This window comes from Myxocyprinus asiaticus, chromosome 30, assembly GCF_019703515.2.
Source record: "Myxocyprinus asiaticus isolate MX2 ecotype Aquarium Trade chromosome 30, UBuf_Myxa_2, whole genome shotgun sequence".
Classification (NCBI taxonomy): Eukaryota; Metazoa; Chordata; class Actinopteri; order Cypriniformes; family Catostomidae; genus Myxocyprinus; species Myxocyprinus asiaticus.
In genome coordinates, this window is record NC_059373.1 from 18,414,349 (window position 1) to 18,437,646 (window position 23,298).

Here is a 23,298-nt window from a genome sequence, read left to right on the forward strand (position 1 = left end):
GAAGCCTCCACACGCACTATTTCTCCACGGTAACGCGCTCAACAAGCCACGTGATAAGATGTGCGGATTGACGGTCTCAGACGTGGAGGTAACTGAGATTCATCCTCCGCCACCCAGATTGAGGCGAGTCACTACGCCACCACGAGGACTTAAGAGCGCATTGGGAATTGGACATTGGGGAGAAAAAGGTGAGAAAAAAAATAAAACATTAAGCAATATATCACAAGCAAGAGTGCTGTTTTACTGGATAAAAGTTTGGTAAAAAATGCAATGGTATGTTGAAAAGTAATTGTTCTATTTTCATTTGTTTAAAGTTTTAGGAATTGATTAGACACCATTTTGATGATGAAATTAAACTTTTAAACATGGAATTCTTAAAAAATAAAATAAAACAGGATTTGGCAAAATATAAAACAGATTTCAGTAGGGCCCTATTTAAAAACACATAAGCAATGCACCAAGAAACACTTTAAGGAAACATGCATTTGTTTTAATTTATTATATAAATTAATAAATGAATGTTAAATCTAAAAATGTAACTTCTTTAAATAGGCTTAAGGAGTGTTCAAAAGCACATATAAGCATATTTTAACTGTGGTATCGAAATTGGGATCGAAAACCGTGAAATTTCACTGGTATCGGTACAAACAACTGAAATTTTGGTATCGTGACAACTAGTTTCACGTAAACCTTTGCTGTCTATGGAGAATTTATAAACTTATTTTCTTAGCTCTAACAGAGTTTGCATTTTAATTTAATATAAAGTGTTTGTTAACCTACCTAATTTCATCTTTCAAAAATCTAGACATTATATAATACTATTTATCTGTGAAAATTATAACTAAAATATCAACACAGTATCATTTACACTACGTTGACAATTTCCTGTGTGGTGCAGTTTTTTTGTGCATTTTTCTTGCAAACCTGTCATGAAAAGAACTTTGATTTCTCTAGCCAGGTTGCCTTGCATTCTAATAAAGAACATGTTATTTGAATCATGTTGGAATGACTTTTTAGTTGAGTACATTTAAATGTTGAAAAATCTAATCGTTAATCATCCTTAAGTTTGAAGAAAAAAAATCTAGATTTTTTTTTTTTTGCCATATCGCCCAGCCTTACTGACAACAGATAAATACTGTATTTAAGTTTGTAACTATTTAGAATTAAAATACTTAAAATGTATATAGTAAAGGTTCTACAAAGACGCCATCATCTCATCTTTTACTTCTTTGGAATTGAGACAGCCCCAGTATGAGTATGCGTGAGTTCAAACATGAAAGAAAGGAAAGATACGAAGGCAGTTCGGGACTGCTGAGAAAAGACAAGCTAACTGACTGGCAGCATCGGAAATCCACTCAAACCAAACCATGCGATTAGCCACGGTCTTCAACCCGAGAGTTAGTGTGCACAACACATGCCCGATTGTGTGGAACTGTGTGTGTGAGTGTGTGTCTTTGGCGAGAACACGGGCTGTGGGTGAGGCAGAATCCGATATAGTCAAGCGGGTTTGGGTCATGTATGAGTTCATATTGCTGGTTTATGTCTGCAGAAGTGTGTGTGTCTTTATGTGTGTGCTGGAGCACGTGTGAAAGCGGCATGCGAGGGTACCTTGCTGTGTGGGTCTGCAAACATCCTGGTGAAAATTTCACACAACCTCTTCAGCTCGACTCGACTAAAACAGACAGAAAAATAGAATTAGCCAAACACAAGTTGCACAGAACCCCAGTGAGTTCACAGAAAATTATCAGGAATGAAATGAGCCAGTTTGTCAACATGAGGAAAAAATAAAAATAAAAAATAATAATAATTAAAAACTCACCACAATGCTAGGGTGTTTGATAAGCTGAAAACTCAAATGTATGTATGATTGTTTGCATGGATTACCTGAGAGTGCGTTGGTTCTTCAGCAATGCCTGCAATCCCATCAGTCCCTCTTTTCTCTCAGACCAGTTGGCAGAGGCACAGCGATTGAGCACTTCGGCCACATCCTCAGTCTGACGCATATATGTTGGAATACTGCCGTTCCGGGAGCTGTACGAACGCTCCGAGCATGCGCTGGATGCGTCGCTGTTTACATCATCATCAGAGTACATCCCATAGGTGTCATACCGCCGCCGGGCTGGTTTCTTCTGCTTAAAATCATTGAGAAGAACAAACCTTTCAGCCAAGAATAGTTCTGGCAAGTTAAAATTGTACTTTTAATGTTAGGTTAATGCAGAAAGCCAAACAGGGAGACAGAAAGCCAGACAGACTAACCTTGCCCTGCATATCTCCTAATAGCTGGCAGCATTGACAAAGCCAAAGGTTTAAAGTTAAAGCATGACAGAGGAGTTAAAGACAAGACAATTCAGCACATTATACAATGGTTAAGTGAATTTTTATGTTAATCTGTGAGTACGGTCGCTTACAATACTCTTGCAGAATCTGGAAGATCTTTATAATTTTATAATAATAATAATAATAATAATAATAATAAAAGAGCCATCATAAAAATAGCATTTTGTTTATTTACTTCTGCCTTGATGACAGATATTTAGATATATTCTACAAGACAAAATAACTACATTTACACAAATAACACTGCAAGCAAGTTATTCATGCTTGAAGAGGCAACACCCAAAATTCAGAACAAAGAGTTTAATTTTTTTTTTTTTTTACCAGGATAATGTGTGTAATTTCAGTTATTATTTGGTCTTGTGGAACTATATCATGAATACTGTTTTTTTAAGGCAGTACTAAAGGAAAACAAAACAGTTTATGACCTCTTCTTTTTTTAAATAGCTAAAAATCTTGCCAATTCTGCAAGGTGCATGTAAACATACTGGCACAACTGTTTATGTGAATGGTGAGTAATCAAAATGCATGTGTATTCCTATTTACCAGAGCATCTGCCAGGGCTTCCTCCACATCTGATCCAGTGTTCAGCACTCTCATGGCACTAACCGAGGATGAGAGACGACTGGACTGAGATATACCCAACCCAGAACCTATAACACACATTGCACATTTTACAAACACACACAGGCACTGATACAAATAACACACGCTTTTCCAAAAAAAAAAAAAAGAAAAAAAAAAAAAAGACAAAAAAGACAATGCATGCAGTGATCTTATTAAAACTGAACAAATATCAATAACATTCACTCACAATTCAGGATTAAAAATAATTTGAAAATACAGAAATCCACACTAGATAACCAAAAACAAATGATAATCTAATAATATTTATGAAAACAACCACAAATGCCCATACAAAAAAAAGAAAGAAAAAAAAGAAAGGACAGCACGACAAAACTTGGGTTAAATTCGGGAAAACACTGAGAAACAGGTGAATCCACAAATAAATCAACTTGAATTGACAGCAAAAAGCTTCAAATGCACAGTGGCCTCTTTGTGCTTTCATCTTGAATACCTAAATATTCCCCCTTTTCACTTATGACACCAAACAAACCCCTTTTCTTTCATTTCATTCCTTTCTCCATTTCCTTAATCTGTTTAAATCTTAAATCTTCTGAGCCCAGTTGCAAAAAAAATCCCTTAAAGCTGAAGTATGTAATTAGCCACTAGCGTGACCAAACGAAATTGTAAAAAACATTGTTTTCAAACAGCTTCTTCAAACACTCCCCTGTTGGCTATTGATCAAACAAACAGTCTCGTCCCAAACTCACACCACTGGTTTAGCCAATGTTGCGGTGTCGGGCTGCTCAAGTTTTAGCCATTTTTATAGCGGCACAAAGACACAGCGTTCACATTTTGAGGAAATTAACCTACAAATGTCTTAAAAACATACACACTTCAGCATTAAAGGGATAGTTCACCCAAAAATTAAAACTCTCATGCCATCACAGATGTGTATGACTTTCTATTTTCTGCAGAACACAAACAAAGATTTTTAGAAGAATACTTCAACTCAGTTAGTCCATTCAATGCAAGTGAATGGTGACCAGAACTTTGAAGGTATAAAAAAAAAAAGGCACCATAAAAGTAATCCATATGACTCCAGTAAATCCATATCTTCAGAAGCAATATTATAGGTGTGGGTAAGAAACAGATAAAGTCCTCTTTTCCTATAAATTCTCCTTCCTTCCCAGTAGGTGGCGATATGCACTAAGAATGCAAATAGTCAAAAACAAAAGAACAACAACTCTTAGGAGAAAAGAGCGCTTAAAAAGGCTGTTTGAAAGTGGAGATTTATAGACTTAAATATTTATTTGTTTCTCAGCCACACCTATCATATTGCTTCTGAAGACATGGATTAAACCACTGGAGTCTTATGGATTAATTTTATGCTGCTGTTATGTGCTTTTTGAACCATCAAAGTTCTGTCCACCATTCACTTGCACTGAACAGACCAATAGAGCAGAGATATTTTTCAAAAATCTTTGTTTGTGTTCAGCAGAAGAAAGTAAGTCATACGCATCTGGGATGGCATGAGGGTTAGTAAAGGATGAGAGAATTTTCATTTTTTTGGTGAACTATTCCTTTAAATTAAGAAAACCCCTAGTAATAATTATAAGTGTATTATCACTATGGGTCTTGTCAACTTAAGGGGTTTATTGCAATCTTGATCTCTTCTTTGTTGTCTCACATTTGCGGCTGTTTGCTGAGTGTCACACTACAGTTGTTATCGAGGTAATGGGAAGAATGGTTGTTATGAACACTAAACGTAAAGCATGCAGGTCCGATCTAGGCAAAGCAGAAAGATGGGATGAAAAAATTAAATCTGAAGTAACAATAAAAGAGGCCTGTGCTGGCTGGGGTGACAGTTCACCTGCTGCCCCGAAGGCATCTGGGGCATGAAGAGCACCAGTTGAGCGCGAATAATGCCGGGATGCTGCAACACACACACACACACACACACACAAGAATGCACACAAGCACACACACATGCATAAATTACCAGGCCAATGTTCGAACTCTAGAGAAACTCCCAATTAGTACTGATGTGAGAATGTGCCATCACCAAAACACACATGCCCCACTGTAACAAACAATCACACTTCAAGTGTCAGTGCTCAAAGGTACAAGTCCAGTTCTGCATAACAGCAGGAATACTGCACTTTCAGCTGGGTACCCCTCCAACTTTTCTTATGATAAAAGTACCAAAAGTGAGTTTTAAATGCATCATAGCTAACATTAAACATATGATGCTGGCATACGTCAGTCTCTATCTATCAAATGTTCTCATCCTCATTCTACTTTGTGTCTATCAAAATAATGTGAAAACTCCAATAAAACAGCAAAAAAAAAAAACTGTGAACGCATGTATAAAGTAACATTAACGACTATAGCTTAGAATCTCTTTCCCCATTAATAACTTTAATTCTGTGTTTGTTGTCTTGAAATATTTGAAAATGTTTGCACAAAAGTAGTAATGCTTTGAAAAATAGGAGTTCCAATAGCACGATAGTGCTCCATACTTGTGTAATTGTTCAAATCAACATGAAACAGCATTCGCAACCCATTTAACTTCCTTAATGTAACAAAGTATTTATGAGTGAAACAGGATACTCAATGAGAAAAAACAAAAACAAAAAAACAATTAGGGCGGCCTTAATTTTATCATGAAAAGTGGTCTCTATATGACAGGTGGTTTGGTGGTGTTGAAAAATAAGAGGCTGTTTCAGAGGCAAGAGACGTTATCGTATTTTGGTGAATAATTATGAAAACATTTTTTTTTCCCTTTGGAATAACATGAATCCTTCACAATTAGACCAGGAACATGCATTACAAAAGTAAATAGGATCCATTTTCATTTCATATCGACTTTGATAAAGGACCACTTAAAATATTCCTTGTTTGAGGTTTTGGCTTTTAAAGTCCTTTTCTCTGGTGTGCTGTATTTAAGCACCATCTCAGATGAGGCTTATGTCAGCATCCACCAGCATGTTGAAAATGTGAGATCAGGAAAACAAATTAGGCCAGGAAAAAACTGCTTACAAACCAAGCAGAGCCATATGTGAGGTTGTACAACCCCAGATATTTTCTACAAGTAAATAAGATTAATGTGATGCTGGGTCACTGTTCAAACATTCCCATTTGGTAGCTGCAAAAGTATCAAAGCAAACCAAGTCCAGGCAATAGCTTGACTTTCAGTTTCAAATTAAGTGAAGGAGGGCATTTATCACTTTTCAACATAGCATTATCTTGTCTAATCATCCTGGCTACTGCAGAGTTGAGGTTGATTGGTCCCGGTAGATGAAATAGCTGCCATGGCTACTCACCGAGCGGCGTGAAGGAGCGCACGGGGCTGGTGTCTCTGCTGCTCTCTCGGCTGGCCTCGCGACTGCAGCCCTGACTCACGCTAGGACGTGGTATACGACTACCCCTCGCTGACCCACCCCCAAGATAGGGAAACAGACCAAGAAAAGAGAGTATAGAAAAACAGATAAAGAAGAACAGAGAAATTGGAGGATATAAGAGACAGTAAAAATAGAAGAAACAGACATTTACATAGAGAATTGTTAAGCAATGAAATATCAATGGAGTTGTGTTAAGTTTGAAAAATAGAGAGGGCCTATTACAGAACCCTGAGGCACCTCTCAGACCGTAGGAAGGAAGGCAGCACAAAAACCATCAATATTTGTACTAACTTCAAGAGCTCATGCACAGATTCTACATTAGTAATAGATTAAAAATGAGCAGATATTCACCAACAGGGGAAGGGGTTATTAGAAGGGAAGTAATTACAGGTTGAATTTTAGTAGTACATGGGAGGTGGCAGGTGTGGATCTTTGCTTTTATATCCTGTCTCTTAACTGATGTTCATCTGCATTCATGAGATGGACTTCATTCATTCATTCATTCATTCACTTAGCAAAGAGCAGCACCAAGCTGTGGGGTTTAACATCATGACAGACAAGTGGAGACCCAGCTGGTTAATGTGATGGCATGTTCTGCTTTCTCAAAGCAGCGTGTTACACGCAACACAGCACAACCTCCAGCATGAAACCGCATTAGGATGACAGCCCCAGCTCAGACAGGTAGATGGATTATCACTATGGGATGGCTGACGGAGACCAAGACACAAAACATACCTCCTTTGGATCCATTGTAGATGTGGCTGATGTTTGATGGAGCTTTGATTGAAAGAGAGAATTTTGATTTTGGTAAGAACACCAAACTGTAAGCAGTCACCCATTACCAACCCTCACACAAATACAGACATTTATGTGAAGGTACTGAATGCCCAGAAGCGATGCAAGAATTTTGTCATCCCACAGATTTTGTGAACACACAGACTGATCAAGGGGATCTTTTATTCATCAGGCAGAAAAGATAAAGAAACAAAAACAGATCCTAATGGGATAGGATTTTTGGGTTGATAGCAGAAATGTCATGTGATCCATCACGATTACAGACAGAAGCATGTGCTTACCGACAGACAGGCGTGTGGGGCTGGAGTCTCGACTGCAGCCCTGACTGCGTGGGATCCGACTGCGACGGTGAGAGCCTGGAGCTGCACTGACACGCTGCGCTCCCGTACTGAGCGTGCTCAGAGCTGTGCTGGCCAACACCCGGCCTGGGGAACCCGAACGAGAACCCGCTGTAAATACACAGAAAACAAGAAAGAAAAGCAGTGTGAGACTAACAGACTGTTGAAAATCTACATTATCCAACAGATAAGTGTTTTTATATGCACACACAAACTGCTTTATAGCTAGATGTTGAACAGCAAACACATGACTGTCCACCAAAGCCAATCTCAAACATAATCACTGACCTAATTAGAGGTCGACCAATAGTGGATTTTCCCGATAACGATAAACAAGCTGGTGGAAAAGGCTGATAACCGATTATTCGGCAAATAGTTTTTAAAATCTTCTAAGAGTAAAAGATTTAGTCCTTCCTTACTGTGACTGGCACAGACATGGAGACAACAAGAGTCCAAAATGAATATAATCCCAGGTGCGATTTATTGTACAACCAAAATACCAATTATAACCAGAAGATTTACTGCATAACGTGATACTTGTAACTATGAACAAGCACAAACTACACGGGAACTCTTATTTTGAAATGTCTGTGCTAGCAGCTCATACAAACACACAAGCGAAACTAAACATGCACTGTTACAATAATCTACAGTGTATTACAATATAAACACACCATGAAGTAAATATTGTCATTTAGGCCAAGAAATACTGTATGAGCAGTAATTCTTCAACAGCAGATCATCATTAAACCAGCTTCTTATGTGTCAGGCTCTGTGCATAGTACAGTGACATGGCACAACACAATTCACACAGAGTCTGTGATTGTCTTTATTTCACCTCAAGAGGCTGCTGTTATACTGTAAAACCAAAGAGTTCTAACTGTAGAACCATCCAGTGCTGGAAACAGAGAAATAATGATCACAAAATAACTAATCGGCAACTATCTGGGTTTATTTTTGCCAATAACCGATAGTTTCAAAAAAGCAACTCACCGCAGATATATCGGTCGACCTCTAGACCTAATCATCAATGCTATGCTGACATTTGCACTGACAAATTTGAAGTAAACAGCAATAACTCACAAAAATAACAACCACAGACATAGACAGAAGACATTATGACTTAAAGGGATAGTTTACCAGAACTATCCCATTATTTACTAATTTACTCACCCTAATGCCATCCCAGATGTTGAATTACTTACGATCACTTTGGGTGAAAAACAGATCAATATTTAAGTCCTTTTCACTATAATTGGTTACTTCTGGTTGCTCTCCAATGAGCGTCCATGAGGGAATCAGTTCACGCTGCCTCTCGTGTGACTGAAGCGTGCTGGCATGTTCAAATGAAAGCAAAACAAATGAAGCATGTGAACAGTGTTCTCTTGTAAACAACTCGAGCTGCACTTCCGGTTGTATCGTGTCAGTTCTCAGGGGGAAAATGCCAACACGCTTAAGTCACACGAGAGGCAGCGTGAACTGGGTCCTCTCAGGAACGTGCACTTGAGAGCTAACAGAAGAAACGATTATAGTGAAAAGGACTTAAATATTGATCTGTTTCTCACCTAAAGCGATCGTATGGCTTTAGAAGACATTAATTTAACCACTGGAGCCGAATGGATGATTTTACTATAATTGTCCGTGCTTTCTGGAGTTTTAAAGTGCTGATCACCATTCACTTGCATTTTATGGACCTACAGAGCTGAGAAATTCTTCTAAAAATCTTTGACTGTGTTCTGCAGAAGAAAAATCTGGGATGGCATGGGTGAGTAAATGATGAGAATTTTCATTTTTGGATGAACTATTCCTTTAAAAATGCTAGTGTTGTGATCCTAATTGTGCTGACACCAAAAGGGAAGAAGTGGAAATGTACAGACTACACAAACACAGATGAACAAGCCTACGCTGCACTCTGACACGCCAATCACCAAATTCCTTCCAAATTTCCCACTTCATAAGGCGTGAGTTTTAATTAATTTAGAGGTTTGACAAAAAGCACAACCAACAGGGCATCCAGAGCGAGCCAAGCTTAAACACCCTCCATGCAGTGAAGAGAGTGGAGGCTTCTGGGAGACCCCTTGTTTCTTGTTCAACCAGGAAAAGGGAAGAAAGGATGGAAACCCATAGGATGGGAGTGATAAGACTATGAAATGAGTGACAGATGAAATGTTGAAACTCTTACCACCAACAGGGGTAGCAGACTGTGATCCTGAGCCAATGAGGGGGGAGGATTAGGGAGAGGGGCGGGGCCATGAGACCCATTGGGCAGGGAGGAGGAACAGCATATTAAACGGATACAAAGCATTATGGAGTAAAAACATGCAGTGTGTTGTGATGCACACATTATTTAAATGAATGAAACCATCAGGCTGCAAATGAAAACAGCGATACGAGACGCGCACATAGTCGATAAGCCCCGCGAAACACAATTGCATTCAGATGTTACTCCACAATTAACACCGTGAAGGCACAAAAAAGATGACACAACATGACTGTTTTTGCCACTGCTTTGGATTGATGTACCATCAACACTCTCAACATGTTTGTGTTGAGTTTGTGTTTCTATACGCCTGCAGGCAGAAATGGACTGATACCGTCACACCCAAGTGAAGACCACACAGCATGCAGGGCACTTAAGACATAGAAACGCTCGCGCACACACACTCTCACACACGTTTGCATGAATTAACACACTCGCCAACATGTCAGACGAGGGTACCTGCCGTGCAATCAGAATCGTCGGAACCTAGAGGCACAGAAACAGTTGGGAGGAGCTGTTGGTTACATCCTAAGAGCAGGATGACTCCTTAAAAACTCACACACATGCAGTTGACATTGTGTGTTACAGCACGTGGTGCCAGGGATGACTGTTTACAGTCAGGTCCTACTGCATTCTTACCCTATTTGTATAAAAAAAAAAATCTTACATTTCTAGTAGTTGGGACATTCCTATAATGCAGTACATGTTTATGCCCATATCATATATTTCAAGCAAAACATGTTTTCTTGGTCAAATTGTTTAAATTGGTAATTAATTTATATTTTTTTCCTATGTCCTCAATATGACTTTTCATCCCACTAGTCTTTTGTAATATCCCTTTAACAACAAGCCAGTTCCTTAATGCAATCACTATCATCCAGGAAGTGACATCATTTTTTTTATGGGAAAACAACAGCACAAACATCAGTATCGATAATGTATTTTATGAATTCTGTGATGTTTTGTGGTTTTAGTTGGTTTGTCTGTCTCTAATATATTCCATATTGTATGCTAAAATTACAGAAATGTCTATAATAATATAAAAATGTCAAAAGTTGGTAAAAATAAATAAATACATTTTTAATTAAAATTAAGTTGACATCCTCATGTAAGCTAACTTGCAATCCCTTAGTTAGCAATGGCTATTTTTAACTCCAACCTTCTAGGCATCCTTTAATTGTCTTGCCATTGTGTAAATAAGTTATAATTAATAAAGTGTAAGTGTATGAGCTTGACCAGAGCAGACTTCTGAAAATATGGTATACCCCTTTCTAGAAATACTTTAATCAGCCGTGGCCCATGCATTTTAAGTCTAGGCCTTCAGTGCGATTCATGCCATTAAGAAAACACCGTTTCACAATGAATAAGACACCGTATGCCCATCGTACATTACATGGCAGTCAACTAATAATACCAATTGACATTTTAAAAACACGTCCACGCATGAAAGCCATTACCAAGGAGGTCTAATACCAAGAAAAAGCTCTCTAATAATATTTGTGATTTAAATTTTGCTTGCAATAAATTCTGTTTTGTCAGGGTACACAGTTACTTTTCAAAACTTGATCCGACACTGAATGCTCAAGCAGCCTAATTTACACTTAGAAAACTCCTGATGTTGCTATAACAATGCAATAAGCACTCACCAATTTGCTTGAAGTGAAAAACAGTCCTCCTTTCCTGTTTAATTAATCAATCGCACGATCATGCAGAACATCTTATGTTTTTAAATCCATAAGGATCTCTTTCTCAATGGCGATAGAGGCAGTGATGACAGCCGACTCAGCAAGATCATGCGCTCTTCGCTTTCAAATTACATTCATCACTTAAAGCGTGATTGCGTCACTCAAGGCCAGCTAGAAGGCCTGGACTGGGACATATCCTAAAGACCACACCCACCAAGAACAAATAAATAAATCTGATTGGCTGAAGAATCTGACAGTCTGACAATACATTGGCAAAAAGGTCAATGAGAATGAAAGGATGAAAACATATTTTGTTATGCCAACAGGAAGGCTTTGCTGGTCCTGAGAAATCGCCATTGCCTTTAATTACAACACAAGCATATTCATTCTTTTAAGTTACATGTACAGCATAACAGGAATGACCCAAATGGATAAAATATAAAAGTAGTGTATGAAGCACTTTTGTGGAGTGGACAATACTCTATTCTAATGGAAAACATTTTGCATTGACAAATATTTTCTGAGAGTTAAATGCATATGAGAAGTGTAAGCTGGTACAATATTTTATGGTCTGTTATGTGAGCTAAACAAAAGACATTTGTGAGTAAATGTATATAATATATTCAGTACATTTGTGAGTCTTCACTACAGATTTGTAAGAACACACAGCGTGTATTTGTGTGTGTATATAGGTACTTACGTTGTGACTGGGATGCCATCTTTGACCGGGTCCGCCCTCTCGAGTCAACCTGACTGCTGCCCACACTAGATGCTGTTGATAAAGTCTGCTTAGTCCGTAGTCGCCCTGGAGACAAACAGACATCATATATAACCTCATGCTAATCTAAACACTCCATCAGAATAAAAATGTAAAACATTTCTTGCATCTCGCTGGCCCACACACCCACCGACTGACTCCTATGAGGGAATGGATTCATGGTCAAGTTAGAGGAAAGACAATGAGACAGAATTGAGAGTATGAGAGTGTTAGATCTAGAAGGGAGATTTTGAATTAAGCACGTCAATTTAGCACAATCGCAAGCCGAAAGCCACTGGCACCTCCTTAGGCTTCTGCTTGCAATACCACTCGGCAGCAGCAGACGGCAGCAGCGCTACATCACACACAAAGAGCTCCACCCACTGTGTGAGAGGATCATATTCCTTATTATACCTAAGCCATTGAAATAACTACAACAAAAAGCAGAAACAAACTTTCCACCCAACACAATGAGAAACATTAACTATGCAAGCATAGTTCGATATTGACCATAGAAAAGCTTCGATAAATCACACCAAAATTCTGATCAACTATTCAAACACAAACAGTAGGAAAGCATGAGCTGTGAGAAGGGAGTCGATTAGTAAGCAGTAAGAAAGAGGAAGGAGAACAAATAAGAAAAGGAGAGGAAATGTAGATGATGAATTGAACAATAGATGGGCAAATGGCAGATGATCTTACCATCTTTTTCAGAGGCATCATCTTAAGCCAAAGAAGAGAAAAAGGAGCACAGCAATCCAGTTAGAACGAAACACACACTCAACAGAACTACACACATTCCAACAACCACACTAGTACACACATGTAACTTTAAACAATTAAGAAAATTCTTCACTTCAGCTGGTTTTGTATGTGGTAAGTGTAGGAAAGCCGTGTGCTGTGTGAGAGGCCGATCAGCAAATTTGCTTGTTTGACCTGTTCTGCGTTTTCATGAGTTAAAGGACTAGTTCACCCAAAAATGAAAATTCTCACATTATTTACTAACTCTCATGCCATCCCAGATGTGCATGACTCTGTTTCTTCAGCAGAACACAAATGAAGATTTTTAGAAGAATATCTCAGCTCTGTTGGTCCATACAATGCAACTGAATGGTGACCAGAACTTTTAAGTTTCAAAAAGCAAATAAAGGCAGCATAAAAGTAATCCATACGACTCTAGTGGTTTAATCCATGTCTTCAGAAGCTATATCATGGGTGAGAAACAGAGCAAAATTGAAGTCCTTTTTTTTACTATAAATCTCCACTTTAATTTTCACATTCTTCTTTTGCGTTTTGGAAATTCGCATTCTTTGTGCCTATTGCCAATTACTGGTCGAGGCTGGTCAAAGGTGGAGATTTATGGTAAAAAAGGGCTTAAACATAGATCTGTTTCTCACCCACACCTATCATATCACTTCTGAAGATATGGATTAAACCACTGGAGTCATATGGATCAGTTTATGCTGCCTTTATGTGCTTTTTGGAGCTCCAAAGATCAGGCCACCATTTACTTGCATTGTATGGACCTACAGAGCTGAGATATTCTTTTAAACATCTTTGTTTGTGTTGAGCAGAAAAAAGAAAGTCATGCACATCTGGGATGGCATGAGGGAGAGTACTGTTAATGAGAGAATTTTCATTTTTGGATGAACTATTCCTTTAATTTAAAAAAATGTGCATGACCTATTCGTAGCCCCTACCGAGAGATGCGTATGATCCGGGTGGCAGGGCTGATGCGACACGCCCTGCCCCTCCAGCCTGTCCACTGTGTCTGGCTTTAGCACCAGCGGCAGCGTTAACATCCACATCGCTACGGGAACGCTGCAAAGAGCCTGGAGATCCTGATGACTTTGAGCTTGCAGGCACTAAACAAGTAACAAAACAAAATTAAACAAAAGAAAAACAAAACACATCACAAAGAACAATAAAACAAAACAAAAAAATTTGTTATGTGCATATTCATATAGATTTAAGTTTTTAATAAAACATGGCAGGGTTTTTGCACATAAAAACAAAAAGTTGTCACATTGATCACTATGAACACAAATAGCAACATTAAGGATCTCACCTCTGCCTGGAGCAGCTGACCACTTTGACAGCGGCCGACTGGAAACAAACAAACAAAAAAAGAACCAGTCTAAATTCAATTTCACTGCCAACTCATGTCAGTTGTGTAGTCAAATGAGGCAAAGTGAGAAATTCATACTTAAGGCTTTCCTGGGAGCTAGAGGACGAGCGATCAGATTGTGGAAGAGATGCCACGCTGCCTGAGCTCTTTAGATACGACTGTAATGTCTTCTGATAGGACGATTCCAATGAGTTATACAGAGACTCCGCCTCCCCGGGGAAATGAGCCCGCAACCCCCAGTATGCCCTGCGGCAGAGAGAGAGAGAGTGACATGAAATAAAACACAAAAGGAGCAAAATACATACATTTTGTCCATGAGTACACCACTCACTTCCTGGCCTCCACTCGAGCCTCTGAGTCTGCATCTCTGATTCCCTTCTTAATACTTTCCACCAACACAGCCGCATGCCTGAGACACAGCAGACAGATAGAGCAGTTATGTAGTGCAGTATTGGGCTGTCAACATAAGCAGGTTGAGCAAAGATCCTGTGTTGTACCTCTCCAGAGAGTGAGTCTGCCATTCCTGCAGCAGAAGATCTAAAAAGTCATAACAGCGCCTAAAGAGTAATAAATAAACAGAGATACATTTACATATCCAAGGATGAAAAACAATTATATTTCAGCTATATCACTATTGCTCAGTTATAATGTGTTTGAGCAGAACTGATGTCTAACCTCCGGACGGCCACAGACTTTGATGTGCAGTTACTAGCGATGAGTGGAATCAATCGTGGGACGTGAGTGTGCTGTAAAAGAAAAAACACAGTCAGAACACACAGATGCAGTACATACTGACAGATTGAACTTGTGGATGGCAGTGTGTCTCACCCGTATGATGATGCGTATGGCTGCAGTGCCAGATGTGGCCATCACTTTGGCACAGTTTGGGATGAGATTGAAGAGTACTGGGACAATTGCCTCTGCACCATGATCAAACTTATTCCCCAATAATGTGGAGAGATGCCTGCACAGAAAGACAACAAAGCCACAATACAGCAGTGACTTTCAACTGGTGGATTGTGACCCAAAAACGGGTCATGCATAGTTAGGATAGCAACAGAAATAGGGTCGTCAACTTTTGAAAAGACAGTTCCTTTATCTTTTGTTGTCAATGTCAAAGGCCATGTGTCCAATAAAACTATTTTGCCTTAAATGTATGTCCCTTGTAGAAGCCACCTAAATTAAAGGAATAGTTCACCCAAAAATGAAAATTCTCTCATAATTTACTCACCCTCATGCAATCCCAGATGTGTATGACTGTCTTTTTTCAGCAGAACACAATTTAATATTGTTAGAAGAATATTTCAGCTCTGTAGGTCCATAAAATGCAAGTGAATGGGTGCCAATGTTTTGAAGCTCCAAAAAATACCATCATTAAAATAATCCATACTATTCCAGTGGTCTAATTAATGTCTTCTGAAGCAAAACAATATGTATGAAATAGATCAATATTGAAAACTTTCTTTACAAAAATGTTCGCTTCCAGCCAACTCATTGACGAGGGTGGAGTTCATACTGCCTCTCGTGTGACATAAGTGCGAAAGCCTCCTCTGCACAGATATTCATACGTAGATCCCTCATTAGCAGCTGTTTCTTTGGACCGCAATACTGTTTCCACATAAAAGCAGTTTATGCAGCGGTCTGAGCAAGGAGCTCGGTCTGAGGCATCTAATCCACTCACTCACTTGCATTCAAACTGATTCAAACAGCTCTTCTTGTTGACCGTTCCAAGATGGCGCCGCAGTTGACGTATTCAAACCAGCCGAATGAGGCATCTATGTATGATTTCTATGCTCCTCTGTTGTAAACAACACTGCGCTTCCTTTTTTTTTTTTTTTTTTCATATTTCACTTGTCAGTTCTCACGTGAACTTGCCAACACGCTTGACCTCGACCCTTGTGAATATTAAGTAAAAAAAAGTTTTAAATATTGATCTATTTCCCAGGGCGTGCTGAGTGACTCAAGTCAGGCTTCCTAAGCAACCAATTGGCCCGGTTGCTAGGGTGGGTAGAGTCACGCTGGGTTAACTTCCTCGTGGTCGCTATAATGTGATTCTCACTCTCAATGGGGCACGTGATGAGTTTTGCTTGGATGCCGCAGAGAGTGGCGTGAAGCCTCCACATGCGCTAGGTCTCCGCGGTAACATGCTCAAGTCACGTGATAAGATGCGCGGATTGACGGTCTCAGACGCGGAGGCAACTGAGATTCGTCCTACGCCACCCAGATTGAGGTGAGTCACTACGCCACCATGAGGACTTGGAGCGCATTGGGCATTCCATAATTGGCGTTTTGTGTCAGAAGACATTAATTAATCCACTGGAGTCTTATGGATTACTTTTATGATGACTATAAGTGCTTTTTGGAGCTTCAAAAATTTGGCACCCATTCACTTGCATTTTATGGACCTACAGAGCTGAGATATTCTTCTAAAAATCTTCATTTGTGTTCAGCAGAAGAAAGTCATACACATCTGTGATGGCATGAGAGTAAGTAAATGATGAGAGAATTTTAATTTTGGGGTGAACTAATCCTTTAAGGAGATGCAAATGTGTGCCCTCATCCAAACTATGAACAAAACTATGCAACGAATAAAGAAAATACGACACAGGTAACTTTAATAAGTTAATAATTTTGCATATTATATTATTGGGCCTATTCAGTTCATGGTAGTATTCATTAATTTCCATTAATACATTCCCAACTTTGTCAGGTCGCCACTTGATGACCAATGAAAAACCAGCTGAGAATCAATGCTCTAAATATTTGTTCTTTAAAATGTTGAAAGCTCCTTTTAGCAACAGAAACAAAAAAGCAATTGCGAGTCCACTAATCGAAATCCAATTGACTAAACATGGAAACTGCTTTGCTTTAAAAGCTTCTTCACCTCATCCTCAAGCCCTTAATTAAATGGCTGATAGAAACCAGATCTCAATAATCTGCATAACGTGCACACACAGCTTTCTAGAGCAAGAAATTGGAGTTAACATCCCTGTCATTTAAAGATGTCGAGACACTCACGCCATTGTGATGCAAGCCTCCCGCACCACCTGAGAACGCAGGTCTTTTGCAGACAGCTTAAATGCGCCATCCAACAGGCGCAGGTGCTGGTAGAAACAATCATAGTCTGCTGCCCCGGCAACCAGCAGAGATCGGATTTTCTTTAGCTGTGGAGAGAGAAGGGGGAAAGCAAAGTGAGACCCATGACATCACAGAGTTTATTACATTTTATCACAGATGAATGGAAATGTATAGGAAAAACTACAGTACATAAAAACCAGGAAACTTCAAATGCAGTTAAAAGCTTTCAAGTTTTCATAAAATATTTTGTTTTATTTTAAAAGAGAGAAAAATTAAACTGCCCAAAGAGTAAATAAACCACTTTCTATGGTCACAAAGAAGACTTTAGGTCGAGTGCATCCCAATGTCATCTTGTCACCTTTTGAACTTTTTGAAGCCGTTTCTCATGGGAAACACTAATACGGTTTGCCAACCACCACATTTTGCCAAATATTTATTCAGCAAACAAGCTCAGCCACTTGAAAAAGCAATATGGAGACTATAATGGTGCTGTGTCTAAAGAGCAGAGATTTATTAAGTTGGATATGCGTCCAAAAGAGCAGTTCACCCGAATATGAAAATTCTGTCATTATTTACTCACCCTCATGTCATTCTGAACCTGTATGCGGTTATTTTTTTGGTGGAAAAAAAAAAGTAGTAATTCTCAAAGAATCCTTACACAGCTCTAAATAGTGACATATGGCTGTCAAGTTCCAAAATGGACAAAAACGCCATAAAAGTAGGACATACGTCTTTTGCGCAATATTCCAAGTTTTCTGAAGCCATGTGATAACTTTGTGAGGAAACGATCCAAACTGTATTTACTCACTGATCATCATCTCCACCGGAGCTTATTTCTAGGCCACATTTGCATCCAGATTCAAAAATGGTGCATCAACATCATTGACACGGGCGTGTTTTTGAATTCTGGATGCGAACATGGCCTAGAGGCGAGCTTTGGGGGTGGGCAACATTATCAGTGAATAATCACTTAAATTTTAGTCTTATCCCCGGACAATCTATTGTATGACTCCAGAAGACTTTGAACTCAAGTTTTATGGACTACTTTTGTGATATTTAGGTGTGTTCTTTGACTGCCATTGTCACAATGAACTGTTATGGTATGGCAAGAGCTTTGTAAAGATAATTATTTTTGTGTTCCATGGAAAGAGAAAAAAAAAAAAAAACAGCAACACGAGGGCGAATAAATAACAAGATTATACTTTTTGGGCGAACTATTCCTTTAAAAGGTGCACTTCCCTTTAAAAAAAGTTGTACTACTTAAAAATTATTTTGAAACATACGCATGTATAAAATCAGACTTCAGTCATATTAGTTACTTTATAAAATCTTTTAATCTACATGGAGAGGGTCCCCTCATGGGGACAGCCATGTTAGGATCACATGACCAGCTGAACACTACTTAATCTCAGTAACCACCCTGTTATTAGACCCTTTCACTCATGGATTAATCATGGCTGACTGGGAATAATTAATTTCTACAATGGCGTTGGTAACTGAAAACATTTGCATTTGAATGATGCTGCATCCATGCTACTTGTTGTCAGTGCAAGTCCAAGACGACAAGCATGAAAAATTTCTGAGTGCACCTTTAAATTGTGTTAAAAAACGTTTTACTAACCGCGCTAACTCTATGGTCCCAGTCATGTTTATCATCAGACAGAACCTCACGGATCTTGTTCAGATTATCCTCCAGGTCCCGTGAAGAGTAGATCTATAGAAAGACATGGACACAGAAAAAGAAATGAGTTGTAGATCAAACAATTACAAGCCTTTGATCAAACATCATAACATGAAACTTAAAGTCACAGGTGGATTTGAAAGAATTCTGTAATACCTCATTTATATGCAAGTGTGTTTCTCACCTGAACACTGGGGACGTCTGTGAATGCTTTAATGAAATCCTCCTCATCCACAGCTCCTGCCCCCTCTTTAGAGATACCTGCAACACACCATCCACTTCAGTTAAACACACTCACTCTAACAGCTGTCAGTACAACAGTTTATGGACACATTCTCTAAGACATTTTTCTCAATCACACTGAGAGACAACCAACAGACTGCTGCAGTTGTCGCCATAGAAACAGAGCACAATGAGGTGTTCCTATGGCAACTGTTGTATTGCTAGGCGAAAAGGGGGGGGGGGGGTGTTCTGTGTATAGTGTGTTTAAATGTGACATACATAGGTGGAGGGAGGGAACTCATTTGTTCTTGTGCAATTTGTAAATTACATTAAATTATAAAGCAGTTCAACAACCCTTTGCAGTTGAAATCTTGCAAAGGCCTCTGATATCTTATGAATGAACAGATCCATCCTGCACATTAACATCTCTCAGTCCTAATGGACTTCCTGTGTTTTCTTGTCTGCCTGTAACTGAATGATCAATCAAGATACCTCAAGAGAAAGAGGCCCAGAGGAGAGATGGACAACACCCACACAGGGGAGAAAGCCAAAACAGCCTGATAAACACATCAGAATCAGAGATCTGTCAATTATTCTTCAAGAAAACCCCATGTCAAAGCATTCTAGTTAGATTTTGAAACCAAAAGCTAAACACAATAATGAGCCTCAGCACAAACATCAATCCGTCATGAAAGGCCTAATACCTGCACTCTGACCCCAGCTTAGCTGGGATATGTGAAAAAAAGAATTTCACTGTATATGTGCGATAAATTAATAAAATTATTATTATTATTATAATTATAATATAGACTGCCAATGATGATTTAAGTATTGGGGCCATCCTCTTGTTCTTAAGAGTCTGTGGCAACGTAAAATGTGTTAAATTACATAGATTAAACAACTTCAAATAGTTAGACTGCCATACTAAATGATATAATCGAAAGTATAAAAACACATTGAAAGTACAACTAATTTATGGACCTCAAAAAAAAAAAAAAAGAAAAAAAAGAAACTAAACAGCTCTTTTTTCCTAGTACTTTGCTATGCGCTCTAATTTAAATATTTTTGTTGTTCCTGGTCCATCAATAAATACTGTCACACAAGCACCCTGAGACCCAGCAATAAGTTTGACCAGAGAGGCAAAAAGGAAGTGAAATATCATAAGACACCCTTGGACATGGAGTGATACTGGGCAACAAATATAAATATTGGTGACACATTTAAAACTTTAGATCACCATTGACTTGGCCCCACTGACTTCCATTGCAAGTGTCTCACTGTAACCGAGATTTTTGCTTTAAATAAAAGGAGGGACAAGTCGAAATTCATTTTTGTGGTAATAAGCATTATGCCACAAATGTTGTTGATTGAGCTTGTATTGAACCCGGGTTATTCCTTTAAAGCAGCAATGTATCCTTGCAGCACACATGAATAGAGTCCGTCAACAGTATTTTAGATCGATTGCATTAATTTTAAGATTTTCCCAAGCCATGTGCATATTAACATTGCTTTCAAGCATCAAAATCTAAAGACTAAACCTCAGTTACCTCGTCTGAATTTAAATGTAGTGTAAAAGTGCATGTGTGTGTGTGCACTCACCTGTTTTGCTAGCTCCAGTGCCACTGGGTCTTCTGGAACTGCTGGCAGAGTCTCCGGGTTTCTTGGGTATTTTGGGCACTTTAAAGGCAGCCTGAGCCGAAGATGGCCTGCTTCCATCCACAGAGTCATCATCGTCAAAACTACGATCTGAGAAAAACACAAAAGCAGCGGGAAGATGAATCAATCAACTGTCAAGATCTGAACGTGAGGGCAGCTTAATATCAATAGAGCCGTTTCTGGATCAATAGTAATTTCATTGAGGTTAAGTACCAGTTGCAAAACAATTCCTTACGTTTTAAAGGGAATAGTTTGCTCAAAAATGACAATTCTGTCTGCATTTACTCGCCCTCATGTTGTTCTAAACCTGTATGACTTTCTTGCATGGACCACAAAAGATGATGTTAGGCAGAATGATAGGGACTTACAGCCTCAGTCATCATTTATTTTCAATGCATCTTTTTCCTTCCAATGAAAGTGAATGGTGACTGTCAGTCGGTAACTGTGTTCCACAGAAGAAAGAAAGTCATTCATGTTTAGAACAACATGAGTGCGAGTAAATTTTTGGGTCAACTATCCCTTTAATACACAACTCAAATTTTCTTTCAGAATAGATTGTTGACTCAGTCAACAATTTCCTGCACAAGGATCAGCAAAAACTAATTTCTGTATCAACTTGCATATAAGGATTGTCTCATATTCTCATTCTAAAGTAGTCGGTTCAATAATAATAATAATAATAATAATGAATAATATCAAGTAAGTAAATTTATTAGAATATATCAATGAGCAAACCAACCCCTACTGAAACCAAAGACCTTTAGTTTGCCAAGTATGGGTCTCATTTCCTCCCTTCCACAATATCAGCTTTAGTAATCAATGACCAGCCCAGAACCAGAACCTATTACGGGCCTATCAATTACTCACTTGCGAAAACAAAGTAATACAAGGTAATCTGAATCACTTGCACACATATACAGACAAAGAAATGCCTGCATACAACTCAAATGATTGCAGAAATCCACCCACACACACCTACATGCACATGCACAGATTGTGTGGTTCCAGTAAAAAGCAAGGCTTGAAAAATGCAGACAGCTCAAAAGTGGCACAAATCTCCATGGCAATATTACCTGGGCAACACCCACTTTCGGCACAGTCGTAAACATTACCATTCATTTCAAACATACAGTATAGGCTACATATTTTAAACAGTTATATCTTGAGAAAGCACTCACAATCACAGATGCGTTTGCAGATAAGGCGCCTCATGCCTGTAGGCAGGCGTGTCTCTCTCTCATATCTGAGGCAACACCCAAGCTACTGCTCCCATGACAGCGGTTCTCATGGCGACAGAATACCCATAGACGAATTGGCAAGGCATAAACCAGGGTTTACAGAAACCACCACCCAAAAGCTAGTTGGCATCTTCTCTATCAATTACTCTCTCTCTCTCCTTCCCCCTCTTCCCTCCTGTCTCTCTCAGCCTCCTCCATCACTCCCTCGCACTTTCCTCCCTGCCGTTCCCCCTCCTTCACTGAAACCCAAGAACCAATCAGGAGAGTGATGACATCATCTTTAACCAGCCAGTGAGCTTTGAGATTTGAGGCTGCATCTTGCATGTAAATGAGCTCATTTTGTCAGAAGCTCAAGCTAAGCTAATTAGCATTAAAGGCGCTGCGTTACCATCTTAGATTAAAGGGGTATGAAAATTCTGTCATCATTTGCTCTCATGTTGTTCTAAATATGTATGTGGAACAAAAGAAAGTCATACAGGGTTGAACATAACACATTAATACAGGACATGAGAGAAGCCACACCCCTACAGCCAAGACCTGCTCTTTGAAAGTGTGTATGTGTGTGGGCAATAGGCAGTGTGACACTGATACTAGGCCAAGGGGGCTGACCGACACATTATGGATGCTGACCCCACTAGCACGGCTCAAAGGGCTCTGTGTGCCTGCCAATGTGTGTAGCATTATTAGCATAGTAGCATAACCGCCCTTTGTTCAGACATGAGGGCCTGAATAACAATCCAACAAGGACGAGCCAAAAGACTATGAGAGAAAGATCAAGTGAGAATAAGGCAGAGTAAAAGGAACAAAACAGCTACAGGAAGCAAGAGAGAAGAAAGTGGGAACAAGCTGAAGGGAAGAGGAGAAAAAGGGAGGAAAGGCAAGGACAGACCGAGGGAGCAAGCTGCTCTCAAAAGGCTGTTGCCATGACAACAAGAGCTGCCCGCGTCAGTGAAATTGAAATTACAAAGATCTGGCTGAATCTGATTTGAATCTGTCTGCCAAAAATGGCCAGCTGAGATGAGAAAACAAAATGTTTTAAATGCTTTAAACTAATGCTTAATATTTAAGTGATTATGAGGAAGAGGGGTATTATTCAGAAGAACTGCAACATGGCAGAGGCCATGTAAGGGATGATATGTAGTCAGCCGGTCATTCTGA

The 23,298-nt window shown here is 39.2% G+C and overlaps 1 protein-coding gene across 31 annotated transcripts in view; it reads right to left on the minus strand.

The window, feature by feature from the left end:
• Nucleotides 1-23,298, minus strand: part of LOC127421299 (CLIP-associating protein 2-like) — a 76,443-nt gene that overhangs the window by 15,862 nt on the left and 37,283 nt on the right. For 4 of the 31 annotated variants that reach the window (XM_051664244.1, XM_051664235.1, XM_051664259.1 and 1 more), the window contains 22 exons: nucleotides 20,846-20,992; nucleotides 19,209-19,285; nucleotides 18,965-19,057; nucleotides 17,284-17,429; nucleotides 15,094-15,229; nucleotides 14,941-15,011; nucleotides 14,763-14,822; nucleotides 14,597-14,674; nucleotides 14,344-14,511; nucleotides 14,206-14,243; nucleotides 13,838-14,002; nucleotides 12,840-12,860; nucleotides 12,081-12,185; nucleotides 10,155-10,181; nucleotides 7,379-7,546; nucleotides 7,038-7,079; nucleotides 6,225-6,332; nucleotides 4,772-4,834; nucleotides 2,881-2,987; nucleotides 2,257-2,280; nucleotides 1,885-2,132; nucleotides 1,609-1,672 (listed from right to left, as the gene is read on the minus strand). In XM_051664244.1, the coding sequence (XP_051520204.1) occupies nucleotides 1,609-1,672; nucleotides 1,885-2,132; nucleotides 2,257-2,280; nucleotides 2,881-2,987; nucleotides 4,772-4,834; nucleotides 6,225-6,332; nucleotides 7,038-7,079; nucleotides 7,379-7,546; nucleotides 10,155-10,181; nucleotides 12,081-12,185; nucleotides 12,840-12,860; nucleotides 13,838-14,002; nucleotides 14,206-14,243; nucleotides 14,344-14,511; nucleotides 14,597-14,674; nucleotides 14,763-14,822; nucleotides 14,941-15,011; nucleotides 15,094-15,229; nucleotides 17,284-17,429; nucleotides 18,965-19,057; nucleotides 19,209-19,285; nucleotides 20,846-20,992 (2,156 nt within the window). Of the gene's footprint in view, nucleotides 1-1,608; nucleotides 1,673-1,884; nucleotides 2,133-2,256; nucleotides 2,281-2,880; nucleotides 2,988-4,771; nucleotides 4,835-6,224; nucleotides 6,333-7,037; nucleotides 7,080-7,378; nucleotides 7,547-10,154; nucleotides 10,182-12,080; nucleotides 12,186-12,839; nucleotides 12,861-13,837; nucleotides 14,003-14,205; nucleotides 14,244-14,343; nucleotides 14,512-14,596; nucleotides 14,675-14,762; nucleotides 14,823-14,940; nucleotides 15,012-15,093; nucleotides 15,230-17,283; nucleotides 17,430-18,964; nucleotides 19,058-19,208; nucleotides 19,286-20,845; nucleotides 20,993-22,080; nucleotides 22,220-23,298 lie in introns of those variants that run through there. The other 27 variants (XM_051664245.1, XM_051664236.1, XM_051664246.1 and 24 more) reach the window with 23 other exon arrangements.